We start from the raw sequence: 27,679 nt of genomic DNA on the forward strand, positions 1-27,679 counted from the left end.
CTTCTCCGAAATGCAGAAAGTTTGAAGACTCCTCATTTAAGGGAATGGTTGGGGATCTCTAGGCCCATAGTCAGCCTAACAGTTAGCGGGAGGGAGCGGGGAGGTAAGGGGGCAATTCATCTGGCTTGCAGACCTTTTAAAGACAAAATTGTAAACTCTTTTAAAATTATTTGTTTCTAAAAAAAATTGAGTCTGGCTACAGGCCCGGGGATCTCTAACAGAGAATTCTCAGCATCATAGGTGTTTCTACCATTAGGCAAGGTGGAGCACTGGACTTGGGGTGCCATTAAGAGTGGCACAGAAGAAAATAGATGGGTCGTAACCACCCAAACATTTTTCGGCATAAGTTCCATTGAAATATATGGAAGCCCTGGTATTATTATTATTATTATTATTATTATTATTATTATTATTATTATTATTTTAAAGAGCACAACAGTCTTACTGACATTTCAGCTGTTTGGGGAATGTGCATGTTCTTTCTGATTATTGCTGCCTGCCGTGGTATCTTCTGATCTCTGCTTTTCCTCACTCAGGTTGCCTTTAAAGCGGAGCTGCCCTTCTTTCCCTGATGGATTTGATTCCTTAGCATCAAAACAAGCCAAAGGAGAGGACCCCCAAAGAGGTAATCTTGCTGCTGGAAATTCGGCCCTCTTTCCCACCACCTCCCCCATGCAAAAAAGAGCCAAGTGACAGGCAATGAAGCGACAGCCTCGGGGTGCTCTTATGGTACATGGGGGGAATAAGTAGAAGAGCCTGTTAGAAATGGGGCTCAAGGCGAGGACTGGAAAGGATCAGTTGACTTGGAGGTCTCATGAAGACGGAGCTGAGAAAAATGGCGGGATCAAGGAGAACCGGCTGGCCGGGGCCGGCATCAAGCGTTGGCTTGCACTTGCCAAGGGTCCACGCTCTAGGTAGGGGCCTTGTTTGGTCACCTGCCTCTTGCTCTGGACCAGAGCAACGGTAGAAGGAGGAGCAGAGATGCCTACTTTGCTCCCTGGCCCTCTGCTTGTCAAGCAAGTGGTAGCAGTGATGAGAATGAGGAGGAGGACCAAGTGCAGATGGTGGCCAGAAGGTGGACTACCTAAGAGGAGGTCCCATGGAGGGTGTCTTGCCCAAAGGCCCTCAGAAACCTGGCCCAGCAGAATGGTGGCCAGAAGGTGGACTACCTGAGAGAAGGTCCCATGGAGGGTGTCTTGCCCAAAGGCCCTCAGAAACCTGGCCCAGCAGAATGGTGGCCAGAAGGTGGACTACCTGAGAGGAGGTCCCATGGAGGGTGTCTTGCCCAAAGGCCCTCAGAAACCTGGCCCAGCAGAATGGTGGCCAGAAGGTGGACTACCTGAGAGGAGGTCCCATGGAGGGTGTCTTGCCCAAAGGCCCTCAGAAACCTGGCCCAGCAGAATGGTGGCCAGAAGGTGGACTACCTGAGAGAAGGTCCCATGGAGGGTGTCTTGCCCAAAGGCCCTCAGAAACCTGGCCCAGCAGAATGGTGGCCAGAAGGTGGACTACCTGAGAGGAGGTCCCATGGAGGGTGTCTTGCCCAAAGGCCCTCAGAAACCTGGCCCAGCAGAATGGTGGCCAGAAGGTGGACTACCTGAGAGGAGGTCCCATGGAGGGTGTCTTGCCCAAAGGCCCTCAGAAACCTGGCCCAGCAGAATGGTGGCCAGAAGGTGGACTACCTGAGAGGAGGTCCCATGGAGGGTGTCTTGCCCAAAGGCCCTCAGAAACCTGGCCCAGCAGAATGGGAAAAGAGGGGGGTTCTGCATTCTTCCCCCGGGAAGGGGCTTCATTTTACACCTGTCCAAACCTCGAGGGCCAAACCCAGGCATGACGTCTGTCTTTTCTGCCTTTCAGTCTTGCTCTACGTGCGGAGGGAATCGGAGGAGGTTTTCGACGCGCTCATGCTGAAGACGCCAGACCTCAAAGGCCTGAGGAATGCGGTGAGTTTCCTCTCACTTATTCTTCTGCTTCGTAAAATTTACTATGCTACCTTGTGAAGCAACAGTGAATTCTTTTAGGGCAGGGATGGCCAGCTCACAGCCTGGGGGTTGGGGTAGATATGTCCTGCTTCCTCCTGCAAAGTAATTTCATCCGATCTTGGTTTTCTCTGCCTATTTTTGTTGAAGTATGGGGGAAGAGTTGCCCACAATTTCACTTGTAAGGTGTGGGGGAAGAGAGCAATGGTTTTAAAGTGGCAAGAAACCCTGCATCTCTTTCTTTTTTTAAAAAAACAACAACTTTATATACAACAGAAGTCCAACGACCCTATGCATGTAATATGTCTGAAGTTCTGTGCCTAAATGCACGGGCTCTGTAACTGTGACACCAACTTTGCCACAGAGCTCAGTTTGTGAGACAAAATACACTTCAGGCTCCCAGGCGGCTGGTCAGGAATATCATGTTCCCCAGACCAGGGGTGCAGAACGTGGTTCACTCTGAGGGCCAAATTCAATTTCAGAGAAGCTCTCAGGGGCCGCATTCCAGTGGTGGGTGGGGCTGAAAGCAAAGGGGTGTGGCCAAAGGCAAAAGGGGAGGGGCCAAAAATAGAAACAAATACCAGCATATTACTGCTAGTAGCTGGGCCTGAGGAGAGGCATTTTGACCTTTTAGAAGGGGGGGGGGGAATGTGCCCAAAAGCTGGGAAATTACCAAACAATAGGTGACTGAGGCCAAGGGAAGTGTGTGACTGCTGTAAAGAAGGCAAACTGTATGTTAGGCATTATTAGACTAGGAATTGAAACTAAAACTGCCAGTATCATATTGCCTTTATACAACAAATCTATAGTGCGACCTCTCTTAGAATACTGTGTACCTAAAACAAGATATTATGGAGCTGGAAAAAGTGCAGAAAAGGGCAACTAAAGTGATCAGGGGACTGGAGCATCTCCCCTAGGAGGGAAGGCCACAACAGCTGGGATTGTTCAGCTTGGGAAAAAGGAGGCTGAGGGGAGACAGGATAGTGGGGTACAAAATTACGCATGGTGTGGAGAATGTGCAGAGGGAGACATTTTTCTCCCTCTCTCAAAATACCAGAACCCAATGGGGTCATTATCCCATGAAGCTGATTGTGGGGGGACGTTCAGGACAGATAAAAGCAAGGACTTCTTCACACAGCGCATAGGTAAATTATGGAATTCACTACCACAAGAAGTGGTGATGGCCACCAATTTGGATGGCTTTAAAAGGGGGTTGGATAAATTCCTGGAGGAAAAGGTTATCAATGGCTACTAGCCCTGATGGCTATGTGCTACCTCCAGTATCTGGGGCAGTAAACCTATATGCACCAGTTGCTGGGGAACATGGTTAGGAGGGTGCTGTTGCACCCGTGTCCTGCTTGTGGGTTGCCCGTGGGCAGTTGTTTGGCCACTGTGAGGACAGAGTGCTGGACTAGTTGGACCCCCGGTCTGATCCAGCAGGGCTCTTCCTATGCTCTCGTGGCAATCTGGGCAATCCCAGGTGGGCCAGATTTGGCCACCAGGCCTGAGGTCCTGGGATTTCCCACTCCTGCCCCAGATAATGCAGAGGTTGGCCATCTCTGCTTTAGGTGGAAGAGGCTGGGTTTTTCTTCTACATGCAACGGCTCACTTTCAAAAGTGCTCCCACCACCACCATTTTTTGTAGAGTCTGTAGTGATCTTGATTTATCTTCTTTTTTTGTTGCCTTTGTTTTCTTAACTTTATTTCAAAATAAAAAAAAAATTCAGAACCTGTAAATAACTCTACCCTGGGCCAGGCTGAGGCATCCGTAGCCCGGGGCAAGTTTAGGTGACTGATCCACAGTGCCCCTGGGCAGAGGAGAAGGAGGCGGCAGACGCATTCAACCCACAGGCCACAGTGTCCTGGCAAATTCTTCTGCCCCCGCCTCACTGGAAGGGATGGGCGCTACTCGAAGTTACGCCCAGCCCCATGAGGCTTGCGCAGAAGCACTTGCCATGTTAACGAATGGAAGACGGGCGCAGCAGTGGGCCAAATGTCGTGGACCAGCCCTGGTGCCCGCGGTCCAGCACACCACTTCTGAGATGTGGCATTTGAATGCAATTCATATATAAAAGGACTATTAGATTTCAACTGCCGCACTGACCCTTTCCCACAATAAATAAACTGTACACTCAAGAAAAAGCTTCAGCCAATCACAGCTCCCTTTTGACTGTGCCTCTGTTGCTGATTTTTAGTTTCTATATATATATATTTAGTTTTTAATGCTGATGGCTTTCATATTTCCCACCATCAAAGGCCCCTTCTTCAAGCAGGTTCCCAGGCTCATATCTCTGGAGAAAGTTTTACTCTTCATTCCACATCTCACCTCCTTTCCCTTGGGCTGGCTGGAAACTCCCCCCCCACACACACACACACGCAGGCACACCCCTTTCTCAATGTTTGAAGAGCACACAATGTCTGCGCATATTTCTGTGATGCCTATCAGCACAATTCCCGATAACCCCGGCTCTTCTTTGCTGAGGTGGGGAATAAAGCAAACAATCTTCTGAAATGATCTGATAGTCGTTTTTATGGCTGTGCCTGTGTGTGTGTGTGTTGGTTTTGTACATTTTCTAATTGGAAATGAGCAAACAGCTCTTTGAGAACAGAATGCCAGCGGATAGAGTTGCCTTCCCTCTGATCCTCTGCGCAGACAGGAAAGCGGTTGGCAAGAGGGCAGCTTTTGCTAGTCCCAAAGGAAGATGGCCGGGATCATACAGCAGGCGTGGGCAGCACGCAGCCCAGGGGATATAGCTGCGGCCCCTGGAGCCTCAAGTGTGCCCCCTCCATGGCAAAAAAAACCCCACCCCTCTGTAGTTTGCCACCAAAATTGAGCAACAAACTGCAGCGGAGGCTCAGAAGTGCCAAATTTAACTTCTTTTCAAACTCAGTATGGATCTTTTGAATCTTGGTAGTGGTTTGCCACCGACTTTCAGCAGCAAAACCAAATATTTTGCTGGTGGCAGCGGCAACAGGGGGGCTGACGGATTGCTCACGGCACCGGATTGGTGCTGCCTGCCTCTTCAACCCTTGCGGGTGGCGTCAGGTCATCCCAGTGCCGAGGTGGGAGCGCGGGGTTTCTGAGCAGCTATCTGGGTCCCAGAGTCACCCCCGCCCTCTCCCTGGTGGAAGGCAACCAATCACTGGTCGCTTTCCACCACGCTCTGCCCCTGGGTTGACCCCAGAGTGACATTACATGACGGAAGCACTGTGATGACGTCGCTCCCTTTGAAAAACTCGGGATAAATCCCCAACTTTTTCCAAATCACAGCGTTGTGGGTAAGCCCTGTGGTGGCTGCGATCCTGTGCTTGCGTTGTCTGTTTCCAGCATGGCTTCTAGCATTCTCTGTTACTGCTAGTACATTTTCCCAGAGGGAAAAGAATGGAGCAAAGAATGGAGGGCGGGTTTTCTGGTGGTTGCCCCTCTGCCATCTCCATGGTTACCAATCACCAGTCGCCTTCCACCACAATCGCTGTACTGACCTCCCTCCCACGGAAAAAAGTCGGGGTAAGTCCCCGACATTTTTTCTGCGCAGTTTCATGGTCAAGTCCTGTTGTGGCTGTGAATCTCCAGCTGCGTCATTTAACAGATGCAGCACAGATTTGCAGCCACCACAGGGCTTCGGCCGTGTACAGACAGCCCCTGGGAGATGACTCCAGTTTGATAATAGTTTCATTTGCTCCTCTCTCAATACATGTGAGATATATTTAATCAATGGAGCTTCCTTGTTCTCTTTCAGATTTCAGAAAAATACGGTCTGCCTGAAGAAAGCATCTATAAAGTCTATAAAAAATGCAAACGAGGGTAAGTGATGGTCCATTGGCGATTGTTTTCCTGGCTCTTTCCCCTCTCTCAAAACAGTGCAGTAAAAACGGCAGCTTCTGTGCTTAAGAACTGTAGGGATGTATGAGAAATTCGTTTCATGTTGGTTTTGACCCGGATTTACCCAGTTGTCACCTTCCGAATCGAACACTGATTCGAATGCAATCTGCAGTCGAAATCCAGACATTTCTGAGCTTGTAATGTGATTCACACCCACCCACCCAAATGCATTAGACAGCATGTGCTGTGCACATGCTGTCTAATGCATTTGGGTGGGTGGGTGTGAATCACATTACAAGCTCAGAAATGTCTGGATTTCGAAAGCAGAAATGTGTACATTTCAAAGATGTATACAATTGATCAGTCCATTTGGAAAAACACATGCGGCTCCTCATGTCGAAAGGAAAAAAAACACCAAACCTTGCACTCTGATATGGACTCGAAGCAGAATGAGGTTTGAGATGGAATTTGGAGATCTTTTTTCTGATTTGCACATGCCCAGAAAACAGGCACAGACTTTTCAGTGTGTCAGTATTCAGGCTTTTGAAATGTAAAGAACTCTTTACTACCAGCCTTCAGTGCTACTAGCGGAGTAGAATTTTGCATGTTTACAGAAACAAGCGCAGAGTCTTGAACGTGGTGGTGGATGGCTGATCACCATAGCCATGTCCATGCTGGCTGGGGATGATAGGGGTTGTAATCCAACACATTTGGAGGACACCAGGTTAGAGAAGTTTGGTCTAGAGTGTTAAAGTTGTAGTGCTTGGGGAAAAGCCAAGGAGAGAACATTTCCCGTTGTTCGGGAGACCAGAAAACCCAGAAAACCGTTTGGCATCTCACTAGGTAGTGATTTTTCCTATGGAAAATGAATTAGCAAGAAGTGTGTTTGTGTGTGTGTGTGTGTGTGTGTGTGTGTGTGTGCGCAGAATAGTCTGGGTGATTTAATGGGTATTCTGTTATCTGCCAAGGCGCTTGCCTGAGGTCACAACAGATTTAGCTTATCTCATTCATCAATCCACCAGAGTTTGTTTCTCAAAGCCAGCAGGGTCAGAGGAACCCTTTGACTTAGAGATGCAGATGACACTGGAATAATGTGGTCTTGGATGGAAAATATGTGCTGGATCTCACCGGTATGACTAATTTTGGGACAAATACACCACTTAGTGGTTTTAGATGCTATCATCCCAGCCAGACCAGCTGCTGCTTGAGGTCAACTGATGTGGCCTACAATCAGTGCCATTCACCTTCATGAGGTCTAGCACCGTGCCATTTTTACTTCAAGCAGAAATCCACAAGCCGAAGAACTGGGATTGACCTCTCCCCGGCAAGTTTCCTACCGCTCCATCCATATCATTTTAGCCCCCGTTGCCTCATAACTTGGGGTCGCTGCATCATAAATCCCCCCATCCCTAGTTCACATCCTTGGTGGCTGCCAGCAGGGTCAAGGAAACATTGCTGCACAATGGCTGCAAATTATGATTGACGTGTGATACAACCCTGGTGGTTAGTTTGTCCTGAGCACGTTAATCCTCGTGGCAAGTGTAACGTGTGGGTGTTTTAAGTAAAAAAAAAAGTCATTAGACTAGACCTCATGAAGGTTAATGGCCCCGAGTAATGCTCAGTCAGGTGATCCCAGGGCAGGGTGGCTACGAAACCTCACCCAAAGCCAAGGGCAGGCGAGAGTCTGGTCTTTGGGAAGATCAGCTCTCAGCGTTGGCCTTGGTGGAGGTGTGAATTTGGTTCCCAGACTGTCTCATCCACCACACTGGCTCTGTGCTTCAAGCCCCACTGAAGTTCTGGCTGGCCCTCTCCACCTCGACCGTCCGTTCGCTCAGACCCTCCGTTCATGGTTTTTGCAATCCAGGCACCCAAGGCTCCTTTTCAGCTCTCCCCCACTTTGGGGGAATCAGTCGATGAACCGTGGGTAAGGTGTTGGTCTGGGAGTCGGGAGGTCCAGGTTCTAGTCCCCACTCGGCCATGGAAACCCACTGGGTGACTTTGGGCCAGTCACAGACTCTCAGCCCAGCCGACCTCACAGGGCTGTTGTTGTGAGAATAAAATGGAGAGGATTATGTAGGCCGCCTTGGGTTCCTTGGAGGAAGAAAGGCGGGATATAAATGTAATAAATAAAATAATAAATAAATAAAATACACCCACCCACGGGGGCTAGAGGTTGGCTTTTTTTCTTTTTAGGTGGAAGTTAGGGTTTTTCACGTTGCTCCCCGGGATCCCAGATCCCTTGCTTGCGCTGTGATGCTCCAGGTGCTCCCACTAGACACAGGCCTCAGTGGGGCCTCCAGAGAGGAACCGTTTGGAACTGGGGGATTCAGGCCCGTTGCTGAGGCCGCCCTACCCCGTCTTATTTGGTCCCAGCAATTTCTGACCAAAGCTTCCCACCCACCTACCCCCAGGCCTAACAATTGAGCAGCCTCCCCTCTGGGGCTTAAGGGTCTTTCACATTCCACCTCGCCATTTGAGTCTGGGGCGGAGGGGGGGGGAGAGAGAAAAGAAATGGACATGGGGCAGGAAGGGGCTAGACTGTTGCTAATCTCCCCCCCCCAACCGCTGCCCCCGTGTTGTTAGACAAGAACTCTGCTTGGCATGGGGGGGTGGGGTGGCAGGCTACCTTTCCCTCCCCTAATCTTGTTGTGTCTGGTCTGGAAAACGGAGATTGGAGGTTTTGTGGTTATTGTCTGTGAGCGTATCACTCTCCAAAGCCCTCCTGGGGCTTTGTGAAAACAGCTTTCCCTTCCTGATGTCACCAGACCCCTGATTTCCAAAAGGGTGTAACCGGGTTAGTTCTGTTGCAGCAAAAAACCAACAACAGGGTCTTGTGGGCACGTTCAGAGACTAAAGCATTTATTATAGCTCAGGCTTTCGTAGACGACAGCCCACTGCATCGGATGTACGAAGTGTTATCCCAATGTGGCAGGTATTTTACTTGGGCTAAAGTGTGGTGCCTGAGACAGGGGATCGAAAGCAGTGAGGGCAGAGCGAAATGGAATGGAAAAAGTACAGACCGGGACATTATAGCGGCCAATCAGAAGCAGGTTAAGTTGTGTTTGCCGTTTAATGGAGACGTGCGCAGGGCTGTTTGGGAGCATTTTTAGAGAAGAATTAATGGCCAAACAGGAGTTAGTCCTTAAAGCAGTGATGGAAAACTTGTAGCCTTTGAGATGTTTTGGCCTGAAATTCCCATCATCCCTCACAACTGACTATGCTGGCTAGGGTTGATGGGAGTTGTAGTCCAAAAATCTAGAGGCCCACAAGTTGCCCACCCCTGTCTTAACAAATTAACTTTTCCTGATTTGCTGATTTACCACTTATTTACCATGGAAGCGCTAAGCACGGCCTGCCTGCCTGCTGATTAATATCTGCAAAGCCCTGCACACACACACTAGTTAACAGGCAAACACATGTTGGAGTTCCCTGAAGTTTCATGCTTGGAGTCCAAAGAAAGTCTGAATTTTCCTCTTAGCTATGCTGTGTTCGAAACAGAAACCACGGGGAGGGGGGTTGTGCTCTGAAAAAGGGCAAGCAAAGCATACCCACCGAGGCTGAAATGTGAAAGTCTTTCGTTTACAAACAAGCTCATTATCTCAATTGCTGTGCTATTAACTTAATGCACATAGACAAGCTTAAATAAATGAAGCTAACCAGAGAGAGAGAGAGAGAATTAAAAAAAAAAAAAACTTAAACGCACACAAAACCCTGACCCTGGTGGGCTGGCCCTTGAAATGGAAAAAGACTTCATTTTGCACGAGGTGCTGAGGCAAAGGCAGCGTTTTTTGTGAGAGAGGACGGAGTGCAAGAAGAAGGTTCGAACATCTTTGTCCCAACTTGCCTTCAAGACCTAAAAAGATCTCACCTGTGAGCGCTGCTGCAGCGTAAAAACTAAATGTGAGATGTGCAGGTCCTTGGTTCAGCTGCCTCCTATTGGATAGTTCCTGGGATGTCATTGATGACAAGAGATCCGTTTCCCCATCCCTGTACTTTTTAGATTCGTAATGATCATTTCTCAAAATGTGTACTTTCCAGGAACTTTCCAGCACTTTTTGAGTGCTTCTGCAGCCCTTTAAAAGGAGGAAAGAATGACAAACTCAAGCCAGGCTTTTCATCCCTTGTAACATTGCCTGGCCATTTCAAAATACACTCCCTTTAATTTTAAATTCATTTTTCCTTTAACTGATATGTTTTCCTATGATGGGACATAGCATAGGTTTCTCTCTTCTTCATTTAAAGCGGGAAAGAAGTTCTCCAATACCTCCCTCCAATATGCTTCAAGTAGGGCTGACATACATATTATCAAAGAGCTCTTAGCTGATTAATTTTCTGCTTATTAATTGAGTGATTGATTGAATTTAAATATATTTGTGTATTCTTCCATCAATATAAGTGCCCTTTTCCTGCTAGCTAAATTTTTAGCAGTCATTGTTAGAAAGGAAGGGCCGTCTTTAATATTTTCCACTTTCATTCCCAGTTTGGCTGTAGCTGGTTATGATCTTTGCCATTGAACACACTGGGAATGTACTCTTCTGGTGGTGTATGGGATTCACCCCACTTTGATCTTCTCACCAATCCTGTGAGATAGGTTAGATCAAGACAGAGAGAGAGAAAGACTGAGACTGGCTGGTCCAAAGTCATTCAGTGAGTTTCGTGACTGCGCAAAGTTTTTAATGTAGGCCTCCAATTCCCCGTCCTTTACACCACATTGGCCATATTTGCACATTTATTTATGTATTTTATTACATTTATTTTATTACATTTATATACCACCCCATAGCCGAAGCTCTCTGGGTGGTTTATAAAAGTTAAAAGCAGTGAACATTAAAAACAAATATGCAAAATTTAAAACCATCAAAAGCCTAAAAACAACAATATCCATTTAAAACAACTATTCTCAGGTCAGTTAAAAACTTAACATATGCTGTTAACTGCCTGGGAGAAGAGAAAAGTCTTGGCCTGGCACCAAAAAGATAACAATGTTGGTGCCAGGTGAGCCTCGTTGGGGAAATCATTCCATAATTGGGGGGCCGCCACTGAAACAATAAGCTAAAATTCTGGAGAATCCTGGCTTATCGTTACCATTATGCACCAATGTGCTGGTGCGTGGTACCCAATAACTTCCGCTTGGCTCCTCCCATCAGTGGGAGCAGTTAAAGTAACCAGAAACTAACCCGGAGGCAGAAGCCTGGTTCGTCAGTTCCCTAATCTGAAGCCAGGATTTGTAGTTGGTTTCCAATTTCTGGCTTGTTTAGGAGAAACAAGCCAGGAGTCCTGGTTCTGATGTCGTGCTAAGGTTTTGCCTCCTGGTGATTATTTTAGGCGCTGGGGGTTGGAGTCGAGCAGGAGCAATCAGGCAGGGTTCATGCAAGGCGGGCTCCAGGTATTGCAAGGGCCCTTGAGCGAGCCTCTCTCAGTGGCCCCCTCCCTCAGTGAGTCCACCTTCTCGCCCCCATGGTCACCTGCTGCAATCGTGCCTCCTCCTCTTTCTCATCCTGGCTTCTGCTTGCCTGCCTGCCCAGCAGAGAGCCAGGGAGCAAGTGAGCCATGGCACCTATGGCTCCCCTTCGCACAACCGCTATTATCTGGGGTAGAGTGAGAGGTAGCTGAAGAGGAGGAGCAGGTTCGGGGCCGGGGTCAGGGGCCCCTGCTGGGGTGTGAGTTCCACCACTGCTACCTTTGATCCTGGCCCCAGGTGCACCAGCACACCGATTATGAACGATAAGCCAGGATTCCCCGGGATTCTGGCTTATCGTTGCGTGTGAACGCCGCCAATGACTTTCAACAGGTTCATGTTCGCAGCCCTCGTCCCGCCGTCATTGCGGCGTCACACCAAGCTTGGGTCTTGATCGCGTGTAGCCCTGGGATGGAAGCTACTCCCATAAGAGTCCCAACGTGAACATCTCGCCAAGACTGGCGGGACTTTTTTGTCCTCCTCCTTCCAAGGCCTGCTGCCAAGCGTGGTTACCTCCCCGACGTGGGTCTCCCTCCCCTGCGGAAGAGGCCAAGAGGCCCTCCAGTGTTGGAGGGGCAGGTATCCTTCCATGGGAACTAGCTAGCTGAGGTTTTCCAGAGCAGCTTCTGAAAGCAACGGCTGTGTCTCTGAACCGCCCCGGGCCCTGCACCAAACCGCAGCCTTCTCTCTCTCCCCTTGCCTGAGAGATGGGGAGCGTCTCCTCCCCCTCCTCCTCCGCTGCTGCTGCCAAACGCTCTCCTCTCCTCTGTTTTCTTGAGGTCTTCCTTGTGGAGTGAGATACCATCAAGCATCCCGGGAGTTTTCTCCCCCGCCCCTCCCTTTGCAGATGAGCTCATTGTTTTTGCTGGCCCAAATCCAGGGCTTTTTCTTAAAAAGAAAGGCAGGCAGGCAGGCAGGCGAGTTAAGGGGCGTAAGAGGGCGGACCTGACGCAGCCCACAGCTGAGCGGGGCGGGAGGCAAGGGAAAGGGCCCCTCGACGAGGATGGGAGTGGTGCACTGTGCTCGATAGGCCAAGGATCAGCCCGGGCTTGACAGCCGCCCTGCCTTTGCAGTCTCAGGAAAGGAGCAAAAGGACAAACCCTAGTGAAGCACCTGGTGGGGTGCTGCGTCCTGCTTACGCAAGCCTGGCGTAGGAAGGCCATTCCGGGTTAGGGAGGGCAAGGAATGTTTGATCTGATGCCCCTGCTATGCCGATAGAGATTTGTGGCACCTTAAAAACTAACAAATGTATTCCAGCCTAAGCTTTCAGGGATGATAAGCTTGCGCCCGAATAAATGGGATGCTTTTCAAGGTGCCACAAGTCCCGTGGTAGTGTTCGCTGCCGCAGACTGACGTGGCTTTCCTCTGGAAATGGATATAGAATTGTATGTCTTACATCAGGGATGGGCAACTGGGCCCCTGCGGTTGTTTTGGCCTACAACTCCCATCGGCATAGCCAATGGCGAAGGATGATGGGAGCTGTGGGCCAAAACAGCCGGAAGGCCACCAATGGCCCAGCCTGTTTTATCTTGCAAGCTGCTTTGCAAAGCCTGCAGTCTTGAAAGGCAGCTAAGAAATGCATGGAATAAACCCGTTCTCAAGACCTTTATTGCACAACCAACGTACGATTGTGACTACGGGCCCGTGCGTCAGTTCAGGCAAGGAGGACGTCCTTCCCAGCGTGGGGAGTTTGGCATGGGCTGGGCTGGCGAGGTGCTACCTTTTGCTGGGCCAAACCGAGCAGGCCGTCTCCACGCGGCTTATGGCTGTTAAGCGCACCGCCAGAGCACACCTGACACATGGGGTGCTTCCGGGCGGAAGGCTCTTGGTGCAGGGGTGCGCAACTTCTTTGGCAATGCTCGGTCAGCGGCTGCACATACCGCCCAGTGATCCTGACCCAACTTGCTCTTTCCAGTGAAAAATGGAGCCTGTGTGACGATCTCTGGAAGAGGGAGCAGAAAACCATCTCTCCACCCCACCCCAGGGATCCTGGTAGAGATCGCTCTTTCCACGCTGCTGCTCCCAGCAAGCAAAGAGCAATCTGGCTCAGGATTGGCGTTGCAGTCAGGGCACCCTTGGAGGCAGGAATTAAGACCTTGGCGATGCCTCCGGCCCCTGAGCTGCCAACAAGAAGGCCCTGCAGCTTTTCTGTCTTTTTCTCCATCACGGATTTTCCGCGGTAAAAGAAAAGGTGGGAGAAGTTTTTGGGGAAACATAGGCAGAGCAGGAGTTGAAGACGACGTCATCTGGATCCCCTATAAAATTCCAGGGATGAGGCAGGGGGGCGGCGCCCACAAAAGCCACATCTGGAAGCACTCTCAAAGTATCCCCATCTGGAAGCACACTTTTTTTGTAGGCTGCAGGCAAGACAGCTTGGGAAAAAGGGAAGAAGTAATACTTGTATTTGAGATGAGGCCCCACTTTATAATGTCACGGTTAAATGAAAGTTCTCTTCTTTTTAAAAATAAAACAAAACAGAGAAATGTCACCGCAATATGTAATTTGTAATTTTTCCAGGGCGACTTATCCATATAAAATGCCCTTCTAGGCACTAAAGAGAAAGGGACAACTGATCAACCAACAATGCAGTGGGGAAATGTCAAATATGACAATAATTTACCCAGTTCCTGATTTTATGAGCCTGGGGTTTCCCCTTGTCTACTTGAGGCTAGCTGACATTCCTTGAATTCTAGCATGACAGGTGCAGTAATTTCTTTAAACCAAGTGCTAGTGTACAGTGGGGTACGGACTCAACCACACGTTACACCTGAGAATTGTGACCCAATTTTCTGGGGTGTGGGTGGGTGTGATATTTACTTAAATGCAGTTTTTTCAGGGCTGCCAATTTAACTGGCGCAACGGTGCTAAGAGGGGAGGGTGTTTTCTCTCCCAGGCTGTTTTCCTGCTGAAAATCGCTCACCTGTATTTGCCCTGTGGAGGAAAACTGTGTTTCCTCCACATGGGGCAAAGAGCAGCTGTGATGTGTGTGATTTTCACTGGAGAAAATAGCATCAGAGGAAGGGTGAAATCTCTCCCTCCCAGGGCTGCTACTCCAAGCAAAGTCAGAGCCCACCATGGGCTCTGTTCATTTCAGTAAAAAACTAAAATAATATTAGGAGGTTGATATATGAATGGCTATGCCTCTTTCATAGGATTTTATTGGGTGGGAGGGGGCATCAAGACAATGTTGCCAGGTGATTCCAGACGGCAGGCTCCTAGAGCTAACACTCAAAAGGCTTTTTTTCCACTATTCCATCTTTCCTACCTTAAAGGGTTCCCCCACCCCACCCTAGTGAGAACAAAAACCAGGAAAAATGGTGGGTAAACCTAGGAGAGTTACAAATGGAAGCCAATGACATCTGGATCCGCCCCCCACCCTATAAAATGTCATAAATGAGCCACTGCAATTTCACAATAGAAGCCTCGCCTAGAAGCACTCGTCTTCTGGTTGTAACCCTCCTGTGTTTTCCCACACCTTCTTACCACAAAAACATTTGTTAAGAAGGGAACGATCGAGAGCTTTTCTTTATGAGGAATTTATTGTGTGTTCACGGTTGTTTATGGCTTTGAAACAGCACTTTCGGTGAGTTTTTTTTTTTAGAGCAGGGGAAAACGGGGTATTTCTGATGGCAAAAGAAATCATTGTTTCCGCTTGTGTGTTGCTGCTATTCTGTTAGACCACAGTGCCACCTAGAGACTACGTGGTGGAAAAGCAGGAAAGGAAACACTCATTGTGTAGCGCTCAGATCTGTGATGAAACTGAAAGCAGATGGGACGGATTAACAGTCTCATGTAGAAAAGTCCATAATATCTGTACAATGCCTTTTGACTGGTGGCACTAGAAACTATCCATCTGGAAGCTCTTTATGACACCTGAATGAAAGAAAGTGGGTTTTGATCTTCACACACAATTCCTTCCCCCCCCCCTCTAAAAATGGCAGATGGTGACCCATTCAAGGACAGCTTCTGTGGTGCAGATAGGGCCGGACCATGGGGTGAAGCCCAGGGGACCCCCAAATGCCTACCCACAGTGGCAGGTAATGGGGGGCAGTGGTAAACAGACCCAACACGAGCAAGGGGCAGACACCAGATCCATCTTACTTTTAAAAGCATTTTATAATTGGTGTGGCTGGCTGGGCATGTACATGTTTACAGATGACGACTTTATTATTTTACTCTAAAATATATATATTATGCTTTTTATTCTTGGCTTTCATTGTTTTTAATTACTATTTTACTGTGTTTGCTTTTATCGCTTTTAATATTTTAACCGTTTCAATGTATTTTATTGTTGTAAGCCACCTTGTGAGGGCTTCTGCCTTAAAAGGCGGCCAAGAAATGTTTTAAAGAAAGAAAGAATGCTTTTTTATAGCACACTAGTGCTTATTCCCAAGTAAACATGTTTAGCAGCAGAAGCAAACTGCATTTTATTCCTGTAGTTAGAATGGAACTATGATTTAAGCGAGTTTAAAATGAAAAACTGCACGTGCTCAGAGTATAATTTAAAAAAAGAAAAAAAAGAAAGAATCCAGTATAGGAAATAAGCCTATAGACACCAGTTGCTGGGGAACATGGGCGGGAGGGTGCTATTTCACCCGTGTCCTGCTTGTGGGTCCCTGGTCCACAGCTGGTTGGCCACTGTGTGAACAGTGCGCTGGACTAGATGGACTCTTGTTCTGATCCGGCAGGGCTCTTCTTATGTTCTGATGGCAAAAGTGGTAGTGGTTTTCGTTCGAACCTGAAAGGGATGCAGAAGCAGTTTTTAAAGCGTGGAACAGCAGTGGGGAGGAAGAGAAATCTCACTCTTGTGTTTCGCAACTGAAGGAATACAAATGGCCCCATGAGAGTGTTAAGTCCAGGGCCTAAAGTATTGGGCTGCACCCCTGACCTCTCCATTCTGTTTCTATTTCAGGATCCTGGTGAACATGGACAACAACATCATTCAGCACTATAGCAACCACATGGCTTTTTTGCTTGACGTGGCAGAAGCCGAGGACAAGTTCCAGGTGACCCTCAAGGAGCTCTGAAGACTCGAAAAGGCTGCACTTCTGCTGGGAGGTCTCTTGTGAAGCTGAGGAGTTCAACCCCACTCCAAGCCAGAACCCATCGGCTTGGAGCATTTGACTCGGATGCAAACCTCTTTCGGAGGGGAAAGAGCAAGAGAGAGACGATAGCATAGCTCCACTTGTGAAGAGTGCACGGAAGGCCCGTTCTCAGCGTGGATGTGGAACTTCTGTCCGTTGAGTTGTCGTTGTTGTTATTATTATATTATTAATAATATTTTATACTTTTATTATTATTATTATTATTATTATCCTCTGCCAGGCAAGGAATTATTTTTCACGGTTTCACACTCAGGAAAGCATTGAGTTCTGTCAGGCGGGACCCCATGTAGGGGAACGTCCCAGAAACGGTTGTAGGTTTTTTTGTAAAAAAAAAAATTGTCTTCGCCCCTCGTGGCCTGCTAGGCCCAACCACACAGAGCTGCCAAACAGCCTTCAAGGAGACTGACACGCAATTGTGTTGAAGTGTTGCCAAATGCGCCACACCTGACACACACAATTTTTCACCCTCACACACTGCCTTCAGAACTTGCCTTCAGAACCCTGGCTGTAAATACTCCCTGTTTCCCTCGCCTCCCGAGAAGGACCTGGCAAGAGTGACTGTTTTATACATTTCCGATTCCTTTTTATTTTGTAAATAGATTACAGTGTGTGTGTGTGTGTGTGTGTGTGTGTGTAGAACTATATCTTGTTTTTTATCGAACATGATGTGGAGAAAGGAAGAGCATTTCAAAACCAGGCTGCTTCACACTTCCCCAGGGCTGAATGTCTTGTTTTTATTTTCCCCCTCTTTTGTCTGCTTTGTTCATTTTTGTAACGTTTGTTTTGTATATTAACTGGTAATAAAGATTCAGAGATGGAAAGAGGGACTGGTGCGGAGTAAAAATCAGGGTTGGGGTGGTGGGCTTCTTCCTGTCCAGGGTCACATTCCCTCAGAGGTAACCTGCGATGGGCTTTGGGCCTGGAGTGGCCCACTCATTTTCTTTCTTTTTTTCTGCCACCCTCTTTTGCCACCCCCAGGGTAAATACCAAGGGGTGGGCTTGTTCCTTGCTTCTTTGACAGTGTTTTTGGAAACTGGTAGCACAAGGTAGACCTTGGCTATTAGAAGTGGCTTCCAGCAAAGAAAATTTGGTAGTAGTAAAACTCCAGGCCTCATCCAGGGAGCAGCACAACTCGAATCTTGGTTGTGTTGTGGGCGTCTTTCCGGATCATGCTAGGCTCATCAGGTAGCACCATTTATATATTTACTTTATTAAACACCTCATGAAGCCCTTTTCTCCAGGTGTTTTACCATTTTAATTTCACTTTTGCATTGATAATTATTCAGTGGGAAAAGTCAACACAAAAATATTAAAATATTTTAGAAGAGGTTAAAAGACTTTAAAAGCCTGGGAGAAGAAGGAAGTCTGAAAAGATAGCAGTGTGGGTGCAAAGGGGTTCTTCCCTTGGAAAAGCATTCCAGTACTTGGGGACACCCTGAAAAAGGCCCTGCACCTCATGTGGCCACCCTCTTGACCTCAGACTGAGGGGCACTTGAGGAAGGTCTTCTGTGGATGGCCTTAAAGTATGAGGAGGAACGAGTTGGAGGTGATGGATAAAACTCAACGAAGAAAGTATGGGGTTTCTTTTGTAATTAATTTAGAGGAAGCAGATTACAAATGGCCCTGACTTCTAAGTCCCTTCCATACATCCAGTGATATAACTGGTGGGGCTGAACTGAAACCAGGGGTGGGACATTTCCTGGCCAGCTTTGCCCCTCCCGCTTATCGATTATGGTGGGCTGGAAACGAACGCAAGTGCTCACAGCGTCCCTTAAGTTCTTGCCTTCACTCTGAATGGGCTTTGTGACCTAGAGCGTCATCGGACGAGTGTGTTATAGCATGCTCGTTACCGGCCACTTACGGATGTCGGTGGGTCCCTTTGACAACGCCGTCTGCCTCCCATGCACATCCCGCTCCTTCTGGTCCTGTTTCCGTGAAAAAAATAAGACCCGGAAAGATCTGTCTTCTTTGGTTGGAAGCGAGACGTGCTGCCACTTCCTGCTGTGTGTAGGAAAGCAGCACGAAAAGGGCGCCCACGGAACGGCCACGTGGTCTTCGTTTATTTCCACAGTCCCACAGCCAGATCTGATTAGCTGCTTGGTGTTATGATGTCATCATGTTTACGATGCAATCCCTGACAGGCAGGAATTCCCCAGGAATGGAGGACAGCCGACACAAAAGGGAAGAAGGCGGCTGTGAACAGTGTGTGTGTGGGGGGGGGGGGGGAGTGGATTTCAAAGAACTACCTTTCTTCCCCCACCAGTGTTGTCTGTTCTTGGGTGGGAGCGGAAGCGTGAAAGGTAACAGTGCGTGGTTGGCCAACTCCATATTGAGGAAGTGGCTGTGATCCCTTTCAAAATACCAAAACGAAAAGGAGGGCAGGATGCCCCAGGCCCACCCAGGCTTTGCTGGGGGTATGAAGTAGCTTACCTGTCCTTCAGCTCCACTCTACCCCTGGGATGTGAGTTCAGCCTAAGATTCAAATTGAAGGGCCGGTCACAGCACCATCATGGGGCCTTCTGAGCTGACCCTCAACCTACATGTGGTTCTAGTGCAGCCTTCCCCAGCCTGGTGCATTCTGGCTGTGTTGGGCCACAATTTCCCTCAGCCCCAGCCAGCACGGGGATCAAAGACTGAGGGCGTGGATTGCCTGGTGGAGAGGCCAACTCAAATGCCCCTGAGCAGTTCACCCAAACTAAAAGTGGGGCTGATGGGGGGGATTGGAAGAAGTTTTGGGAGGCTGGTCAATGACGTCCAAGTGGCGTCTCTTTAAAGAAGACCAAGGCAGCGAGATGCACTTTGCAAAGCAGCTGTCTGTGTTCTTGCCTTCTCACCCGGAACCTGCTGGCGCCTTTCTGAAAATGTAAGCATAACTTACATTTCTTTGAGAGAAGCAGCCAGTCCTGTGGATGCCCAAGGACAGGTCAAAGGGCTTGGGACACTTCTACAGGCAGCAACGGTCCACTGAGAACAGGAGACGACTGGTCTGGCCTGGCTTAGAAGTTGGTTCTTGGCCGCTGCCTCACCAGGCCACGCCCCCGCCAGAGGATGGATGGCCAAGGGAACCTTGACTTGAGTTTCCTTCCCCAGCCCATTCTGTGTGTGGGAAGGCCGGGACATTTCCCGCTCCTCCTCCTCACCACCACTGCCGTTGTCTGAGCCAGAGTGAGAGGCAGGTGAATGAGCAGGTTGCCATGAGGAGGAGCAACTCCAGGCAGGTCTTGTCAGTGGGCCCCTGCTCAGGTGTGGGCCTTCGGCAAGTACCTGGCCATACCTACCTACCCTTGGCATCGGCCCTGATCATGACTAACAGCTGTCCCTCCTCCATGACTTGGTCTTATCCCTTTTCCAAGGCATCTGAGTCAGTGGCCGTCATGCCATCTCGTGGTGGTAGGGTGGATAGATGCAAATGATGGGGCTCCTGCACCTTTAATTGTTGCATGACAAGCTGCTCCTGCTGAAATTCCCTTTTCTGATCAACTCTTAAAGGCGCAAGAGCCCTGTCCTTATCTCCATCTAGCTACACTATGTGGCAGTGAAGTCTGAAAGTTCGTTTTACATTGTTAAAAGAACTTCTGTTTTGTCTATCCTGATTCTACTCCCAATAAATACCATTAGGAAACCCCAGGTTCTAATATTATTCAGATCTCACTCTGCCCACGGTCTCCACAGCATGCACGCATCAGTTTACAAACCACTGTCAACCTAGCCCCCAAAAACATTTCCCCAGTGCTAGGCTTGACTTGAAAAAGCAGGACCCAGGCATGTTAGGCTTTTCTTCCTTTTTATATATAAATATTGGCATGAACAATCCATTGCCAACTTGAAGCCGGCAGTGAAACGACATCCGTTTTCAATCCGTAACTCTTCTTCCGTAACTCTTCTTTTTGTGTGCCGCACACACAAAATGCAAATGATTCAGGGACCCACGCCAAGGAAATACAGGATTCTAAACGGGTGGAGAATTAGGATTGTCTTGTTCACAGGCAAGTGAATGCAATGTTCGTTTTAACAGAATAGTGCAGCACTGGAGGGGGTGGGAGAAATCAGCCAAATCACCGCTGCAGGATCCGCTGCTTCATAATACTGGCACCCATTTATTGCTGGTGTTGTAGATGAAGGATTGCTTCCGTGGAATGGGAAGGGTGTATGCTCCTAGAACGAGAAACAGACCGAAAAGACTTCAGGGGGGGGGGGGGGGGAGATTCAGGAATCAGACGATGCTTTTGAGGTCGGTGTTACATTTATAACGGGTGGGGAACCGTCTTTTGGGGGCCACATTCCAGTGGTGGGCAGGGCTGCAGGCAAATGGGGTGGGGACAAAATACTGTACACCCTCCCCGAAGGCCTAGTTACGGGCAGTCAAGAGCCTGAAGCTGAAAGATGCTTGGGCTGAAACGGGACCTCCAGATAGCCACTGCGTGCAGTCCACTGGTCACCACCACAGGGATGTTTCCCGACCCCAAAGAGATGCAAATCTATGCGGCTACGGTCCCGCTTGTGCATCAGAGCCCCGTGCAGCTTTGTAGCACGTTCCGTGAGGTTGCGATTGGGCTGTGAGACTCCCAAATTGCAGCTAAGGCATTTGGCTCCAGTTAACAGTTGCCTCGGGCAACTCTCTTCACAGCGCGCACGGAGCCAAAAGGGATCTCTGCTGCCCTGTGAGAGAAAGGTGCTGCATGGGGTTGGGGAAGCGGGCCGCAAAGCTCACCTAACGAGAAGAAAGAGCTGGCAAGTTGCGCGGCTTTATAATCTGGGGAAATCAGCCGGCCTCTGTCAACAGCCGAAAACCCCACTTGCGTGGCGCTCTAATTAGATTTCTGGGACAGGAAGGAAGCGCTGCATTCCACCCCACCCATTCCATTCCATTCCCTTGTTGCTCCTTGCCGCCTTTGCTTTGCTTTGCTTTGCTCTCCCCTCCTTGATTTCTTTTCAGCTGACGGAGCTGCTGGGTTCGCGCCTCTGCCTATTGCACAAGGGTTTGGGAGGGTTAAAGTACCTTTGTGTTTCAAAAGCGCTGCTGGGATGAATCATAGAATAGTAGAGTTGGAAGGGGCCTCTAAGGCCATCGAGTCCAACCCCCTGCTCAATGCAGGAATCCACCTTAAAGCAAGAGCTGGTTTACACCACGTAATGCTCACGAGCTTGATTGATATGAGCCAGTCTGTCCCTGGTTAAAATCTTAGCGTGGCCCTCAACTCAGTGAGTGGCTGTTGACAAGCTACCATCTCTCAACCTCAGTTTCCCCCTTCATAACTTGGAGGATCTGGATAACTAAACTACTGGCTCCTTCCCAAAGAACCTGCCTGTGTGCTTCGGAAATCAGAGTTGACCCTGCTCCGCGTCCCACCGTCAGCTAAGATGCAGTGGGTGGTGCGCAAGATAGGGCCTTCTCTGTGGTGGCTCCCAAGCTCTGGCACTCTTTACCCCGGGAGACCCCAGCTGATTTGCCATTAGGTAAAAACCATGCTGTTAAGACATGCACTTCATTGGCAATTGCTGATGTATCGCTGTTACTGCTTGTAAACCAGTCTGCTGCTTTTACTCTTTATGCTGGTATTTGGAAGCTGTTTCTGTTGAAGGGCCAGATTCCATTTTGGAGACGATCTTGGGGGCAGGGTTCCAGTGGTTGGCAGGGTTGAAAGCCAAAGGGGTGGGCCCAATAAACAAGAGTACTGCATCCGGTTCTGGGCACCACACTTCAAGAAGGATGCAGAACCCCGTAGGGGGTTTAGAGGAGGGCAACTAGGATGATCAGGGGTCTGGAAACAAAGCCCTCTGAGGAGAGACTGAAAGAACTGGGCATGTTTAGCCTGGAGAAGAGAAGGCTGAGGGGAGACATGAGAGCACTCTTCAAATACTTGAAAGGTTGTCCCACAGAGGAAGGCCAGGATCTCTTCTCAATCCTCCCAGATTGCAGGACATGGAAGAATAGGCTCACAGGAAGCCAGATTCTGGCTGGACATCAGGAAAAACCTCCTGACTGTTAGAGCATGAGATGGGATGGGATGGGAGGGGGGCTGAGATGGGAGGGGGGCTGGCTTCATGTTAGCATGCTCCTCCCTGACCTATGAGTGTTCCTTTCACACATTGAGGTGAGCACACGCAGGTCAGGGCGGAGGGCCGCTGCAATGCACCCCCCTCCCTCGCATTCATAGAATCATAGAATTGTGGAATTGGAAGGGACCACAAGGATAATCTAGTCCAACCCTCTGCAATGTGCAGGAAAACCAATTCAACCATAATGGGAGGTGGTTGTCCAGCCTCGTCTTAAAAACCTCCAGGGATGAAGAACCCACAACCTCCATAGGTAGACCGTTCCACGGCTGAACAGGTCTTACCATCAGGAAGTTTTTCCTTATAGATAATCGGAATTTAGGTAGCTGTAACTTATACCCAATATTTTGGGTTCTAATTTCTGTGGCCCCTGGAAAATAGTTCTTGACCATCTTCCTTGTGACTCATTTTTATGTCCCTGAACACTGCTCACAGGTCTCCCCAAAGTCTTCTTTTCTCCAGACTGAACATCCCAAGTTCCTTCAGCCTGTCCTCATAGGGCCTGTCCTCAAGGCCCTGTATCATCTTCGTTGCCCTCCTCTGAACCTGTTCTAGCCTTTTGGAAATGTGGTGCCCAGAATCGTACACAATATCCCAGGTGTGGTCTTACTAGTGCTGAGCAGACGATGAGAATAATTTATTACGGTCACAAGACCAGCAAGACAGGACAGCACTGTAAACACAGTAATATTCCCAGGGCCGGCAAAGTACGATGGGGCTATAATATAATGATATAAAAAGGTAATAATTAAAAGTACAAGTAAATAAGCAATTTGTTAAATTGTACATTGTACGTGTTTTGCACGTACGGCTTAATTTGAATGCAGAGGTGCTCAGAAGCATTTGCAGGCAAGGACTGGCGGGCCGGGGGGTGCTGAGCTTCTCCCCACGGCCGTCAGCTCTGCCCTGCAAGTGGCTCTCTGGGGAGCGTCTCTTCGTGGCCAGATTTATCCCAGGCTGGGAGGATACAACAACACAGTGATCATGAGTGGATGTCAGCCTTTACGGAAAGAAGCATGTGGGATAGCTTCATCACACCAGCGTTATACTGTGCAATCACTGCGAATTGCGTGCAAGGGACTCCGAAGTTTTCCAGTTTATAATCTGCTTTGACTGGGAAGTACTCCCATGCATCCTGCTTTAATTGTGCTATAAAACCAAAAGACCCAACCTATTTTGCTACCTCTTTAGGAGCGAATCTTTTGTTGTTCTCCGAGCGGCCACTGGGGGCGCAGGAGGAGGATTTGATATGTTTAAAGTACAAATTAAACAAATGCTTACGTCTGTGTAAGTTTTAAAGATAAAGACATCAAAATTGGCACAGTAATAGATATTAAGGAGGGCTTTCAGCATACCAAATCTGAATCGGATTGGGTCATCCGTTGATTTTTTATGATTTTTTTTTTTTACATTTCTCCCCCTTAAACCCTTTCCTGTTATGCAAAGGATCTTAGGAGCACTGCCAACCGGGGTGTGATTTAGCTAATAACAACAACATTGACAGTTTTATGCTATGGGGATAATTCGAGGGAAACAGGTACGGGGAATGAAGCCCAGAAAGTCCAGAATAAACTAATAAGCCTAGGATCGCTCAGTTTCCTGGCATGTTCAGGTGTCCAACTTTCTCTCTGCTCGTTGGCTCCTAGAATTGCAACATCTCCCCCTCCTGCTTCCACACGAGAGCCCGCTAACACTGCTGCAGTATTTTCCCCCACACAGTCAGCTGGAAGCAGAATTAAAAAGGAGATTCCACCCAGAACTTGATGAAACAGTATTGTGATCCAGTATTATGATCCCTTCCCCAAGGTTAAGGTTGACTATAATGCTGACTGTCAAGTAAGTCGCATTCAGCAAAGGTCTCCTGCAATGTTAATTAAAGGTCCCCTCCTTGAGGTTCTGCCCATTTTATTACCTCCTGTTCAGTGTGGTTGGAGGATTAGTAATTAATTGCCTCAACTGGTCAGCTTCTATTTCCACAGGTTTCTTAGCATTATTTCTCTCCCCTTCCCACACCTCTGCTTTTCTTTCCTTTATATTGAAATTACACTATTAAAAAAATGCATGGAAATCAATAACCCTGCCTTTGCACAGGGAATAGATCCTGACTAATTAAGAGGCAGTCCCCCAGTTGCACTGAACAAGAAGCAGCAGAAACCACAAGAAAGCTTTTAATTAAAAGCACAGTAGCCCTTAAAAGCCTTGATATCACTTTGTCAGTTTATATTGGCCACGGTGGAGCTGAAGATAGATAGATAGATAGATAGATAGATAGATAGATAGATAGATAGATAGATGGATGGATGCATTGTCCTTTGCATCTGGTCACCCATAAAAAAAACTCATGAAAAAATAGCAAAAGTGCAGAAGACGTGGGAATGCTTATTCTGCCTAGACAATTTCAGATACTTTGTAGAGGTACAAATCCTACCAATGATTCATGGTTACTTACTGTAAATAATAAGCAAAATTGCTATTGTCTACATCTCAAGCTCTACATTAATCTGTCAGAGGGACTTAGGTTCATATTTCTTGTATTACTTACTTCCTCCAATAAGTCCCAGTCACTGAGGGAAAGATTGTGTTACAACTGATGGACATGTCTGTCATGAACTGCAGTGAGATTTCGGCCACCCTCAATTACACATAGGGTTGGGTCCGGATTTAGTCATACAGTGGCCAGATCTACACCAAGCAGGATATAACACTTTGAAAATGATATATATAATGTGTCCTGGGCCCAAACGTTTGTCAAAACCAATATAAACCGTTATAAAGCAGTAGTGTAGATCCTGCCCTAGAGTGGACCCATTGCAATCAATGGGACTTGAGTTAGTCATGGGTCTATTATTATTATTATTATTATTATTATTATTATTATTATTATTTATTTATTTATTTATATAGCACCATCAATGTACATGGTGCTGTACAGAGTAAAACAGTAAATAGCAAGACCCTGCCGCATAGGCTTACATTCTAATAAAATCATAATAAAACAATAAGGAGGGGAAGAGAATGCAAACAGGCACAGGGTAGGGTAAACAGGCACTGGGTAGGGTAAAACTAACAGTATAAAGTCAGAACAAAATCAAGTTTTAAAAGCTTTAGGAAAAAGAAAAGTTTTTAGCTGAGCTTTAAAAGCTGCAGTTGAACAGTTCTCAAATGTTCTGGAAGAGCGTTCCAGGCATAAGGCGCAGCAGAAGAAAATGGACGAAGCCAAGCAAGGGAAGTAGAGACCCTTGGGCAGGCGAGAAACATGGCATCAGAGGAGCGAAGAGCACGAGCGAGGCAATAGTGTGAGATGAGAGAGGAGAGATAGGTCTACTCTAAGTATGACTATATTTATTTATTACAATATATCTATACCGTTCAATGTCTAAAAAAGATTCCACAGCAGTGAACAAAGGTATAAACAGTAAAAAGAAAGAAGATTAAAATAAAAGCAAATTAAAAAATTTTAATTTAAAATAAAGGACAAGAAGAAGAAAAAAAGTGGCTGGTCAGATGGGGAAGGCTTCTCAAAACAGAGTTGTTTTCAGGAGACGCTGAAAGCAGCCCAGTGTTGGTGCCTGCCTGACCTCCAGGGGCAGGAGTTCCACAGAGAAGGGGCCACCACACTAAAGGCTCTTCTCCTGGTGGATTCCAACTGGGCCATAGGTCCATGTGGAACCACTAGGAACATGCCCTCCGGCGACCTCAGTGACCGGGCAGGTTGGTAAGGGACAAGGTGCTCTCTCAGGTATCCTGGCCCCAGCCCTGAGTGTTCTGTTCCACGAGATGGTCTGTTCACACATGAAAGAATATGCAGAATTTGGGTTACAAAAAAAAAACCCTGCAGTGCCCACATGCAATTCAAAAGGCAAAACAGAATGACCATAAGGAAAGCTGAGCGAAGGAAGATAGATGCTTTTGAACTGTGGTGTTGGAGGAAAATTCTGAGAGTGCCTTGGACGGCAAGAAGATCAAACCAGTCCATACTCCAGGAAATAAAGCCAGGCTGCTCACTTGAGGGAATGGTAGTAAAGGCAAAACTGAAGTACTTTGGCCACATAATGAGAAGACAGGATACCCTGGAGAAGAGGCTGATGCTAGGGAAAGTGGAAGGCAAAAGGAAGAGGGGCCCACCAAGGGCAAGATGGATGGATGATATCCTGGAGGGGACAGACTTGACCTTGGGGGAGCTAGGCGTGGCTACGGCCGACAGAAAGCTCTGGCGTGGGCTGGTCCATGAAGTCACGAAGAGTCGGAAGCGACTGAACGAATAAACAACAAAGGAGGGGAACCCAGCTGTGGAAAAGGAATAGGGAAGGAACCGTCTGCCAGTTAATGTTGCTGATATTTCCGCTTGAGAGCACAGACTAAAATAGAATGTTTTTTTTAAAAAATGTAAGACCGTCTTCCTTCTTCTCTGCGCCTGCCCTCATCTTCAGAATATGGGGCCTGAACACGGATCTAATGCCTCTTCCCAAATGACATTAGTATTACTGCATTTGAGCTTTGGTGCAGGAAGGAAATGATTTTAAAAAAAGCAATTACTAAGATGGGCTGTAAATTTCAATGATGGGGGTGGGTGGGGTGGGGATATGACAGATAGTGGCGCATGTGATGTGAACGAAGGGCTCTTTGCCGCTCAGTAATGAAGAAGGAGGATGCTGCAATTCTGTAAACATGCCCCTTGGACAACACCCAAAAACAGGCCTTAAAAAAGGTCGACAGTGAGAGAAGCAGTGAAAGAGTGGCAATGTGTCCACTTTTTCAGCCCTCTATTTGAAGGGCTGAAAGAAAACTATCCTCTATTTGAAGGGCTACCCTTTCCAGTTCCGTTTTAAAGATAAAGAGCTCCTTCAAATCAGGGGAAATTGTGTTCCCTTACCATGGCTCTGCTTCCTGCTTCTCTTCCGCTTCTGCTACGAGCTGTAATTACACAAGGAAGAGAGCAGCGACCACATGGCCTATATAATTCAATGGGACAGCACCCTCTAGTGGGGGTTTAATAGCACAACTTTTGCCTGCACATGGCAGAAAACCCCGAGAAATATTGATATATCCCATAACAGTTGGGTTTTCTGAGGTTTTCTTTTTAGCACGGAAACTGGAGCGGGAGAGGCACAGGAGGCTGACGGCGCCGTCAGAATGATCTGAGAACAACCGTGAGTGGCCAGCAATGAGCGTATGATAAAATCTCATTTAAAGATGCTCAAAGAACCCTAAAGCTGTTGCCCATCCACATTTAGCACCTGGACAGCAGATTGAGCAGGCT

The 27,679-nt window shown here is 48.0% G+C and overlaps 2 protein-coding genes across 2 annotated transcripts in view; one reads left to right on the top strand and one right to left on the bottom strand.

Annotated features, from left to right (window-relative positions):
- The window catches only part of GRHL3 (grainyhead like transcription factor 3), a 58,377-nt gene extending 41,697 nt beyond the window's left edge, over nt 1-16,680 (top strand). The window contains exons 13-16 of the mRNA XM_063140812.1: nt 537-625; nt 1,855-1,940; nt 5,717-5,781; nt 16,170-16,680. Coding sequence (XP_062996882.1) covers nt 537-625; nt 1,855-1,940; nt 5,717-5,781; nt 16,170-16,284 — 355 coding nt within the window. The 3' untranslated portion in view covers nt 16,285-16,680. The remainder of the gene's footprint in view (nt 1-536; nt 626-1,854; nt 1,941-5,716; nt 5,782-16,169) is intronic.
- Nucleotides 16,681-20,308: 3,628 nt separating this feature from the next.
- Nucleotides 20,309-27,679, bottom strand: part of STPG1 (sperm tail PG-rich repeat containing 1) — a 49,349-nt gene continuing 41,978 nt past the window's right edge. Inside the window, exon 8 of the mRNA XM_063140819.1 lies at nt 20,309-20,517. Coding sequence (XP_062996889.1) covers nt 20,441-20,517 — 77 coding nt within the window. The 3' untranslated portion in view covers nt 20,309-20,440. The remainder of the gene's footprint in view (nt 20,518-27,679) is intronic.

The sequence above is a fragment of the Elgaria multicarinata genome, chromosome 13 (genome assembly GCF_023053635.1).
Source record: "Elgaria multicarinata webbii isolate HBS135686 ecotype San Diego chromosome 13, rElgMul1.1.pri, whole genome shotgun sequence".
NCBI classification, from domain to species: Eukaryota; Metazoa; Chordata; class Lepidosauria; order Squamata; family Anguidae; genus Elgaria; species Elgaria multicarinata.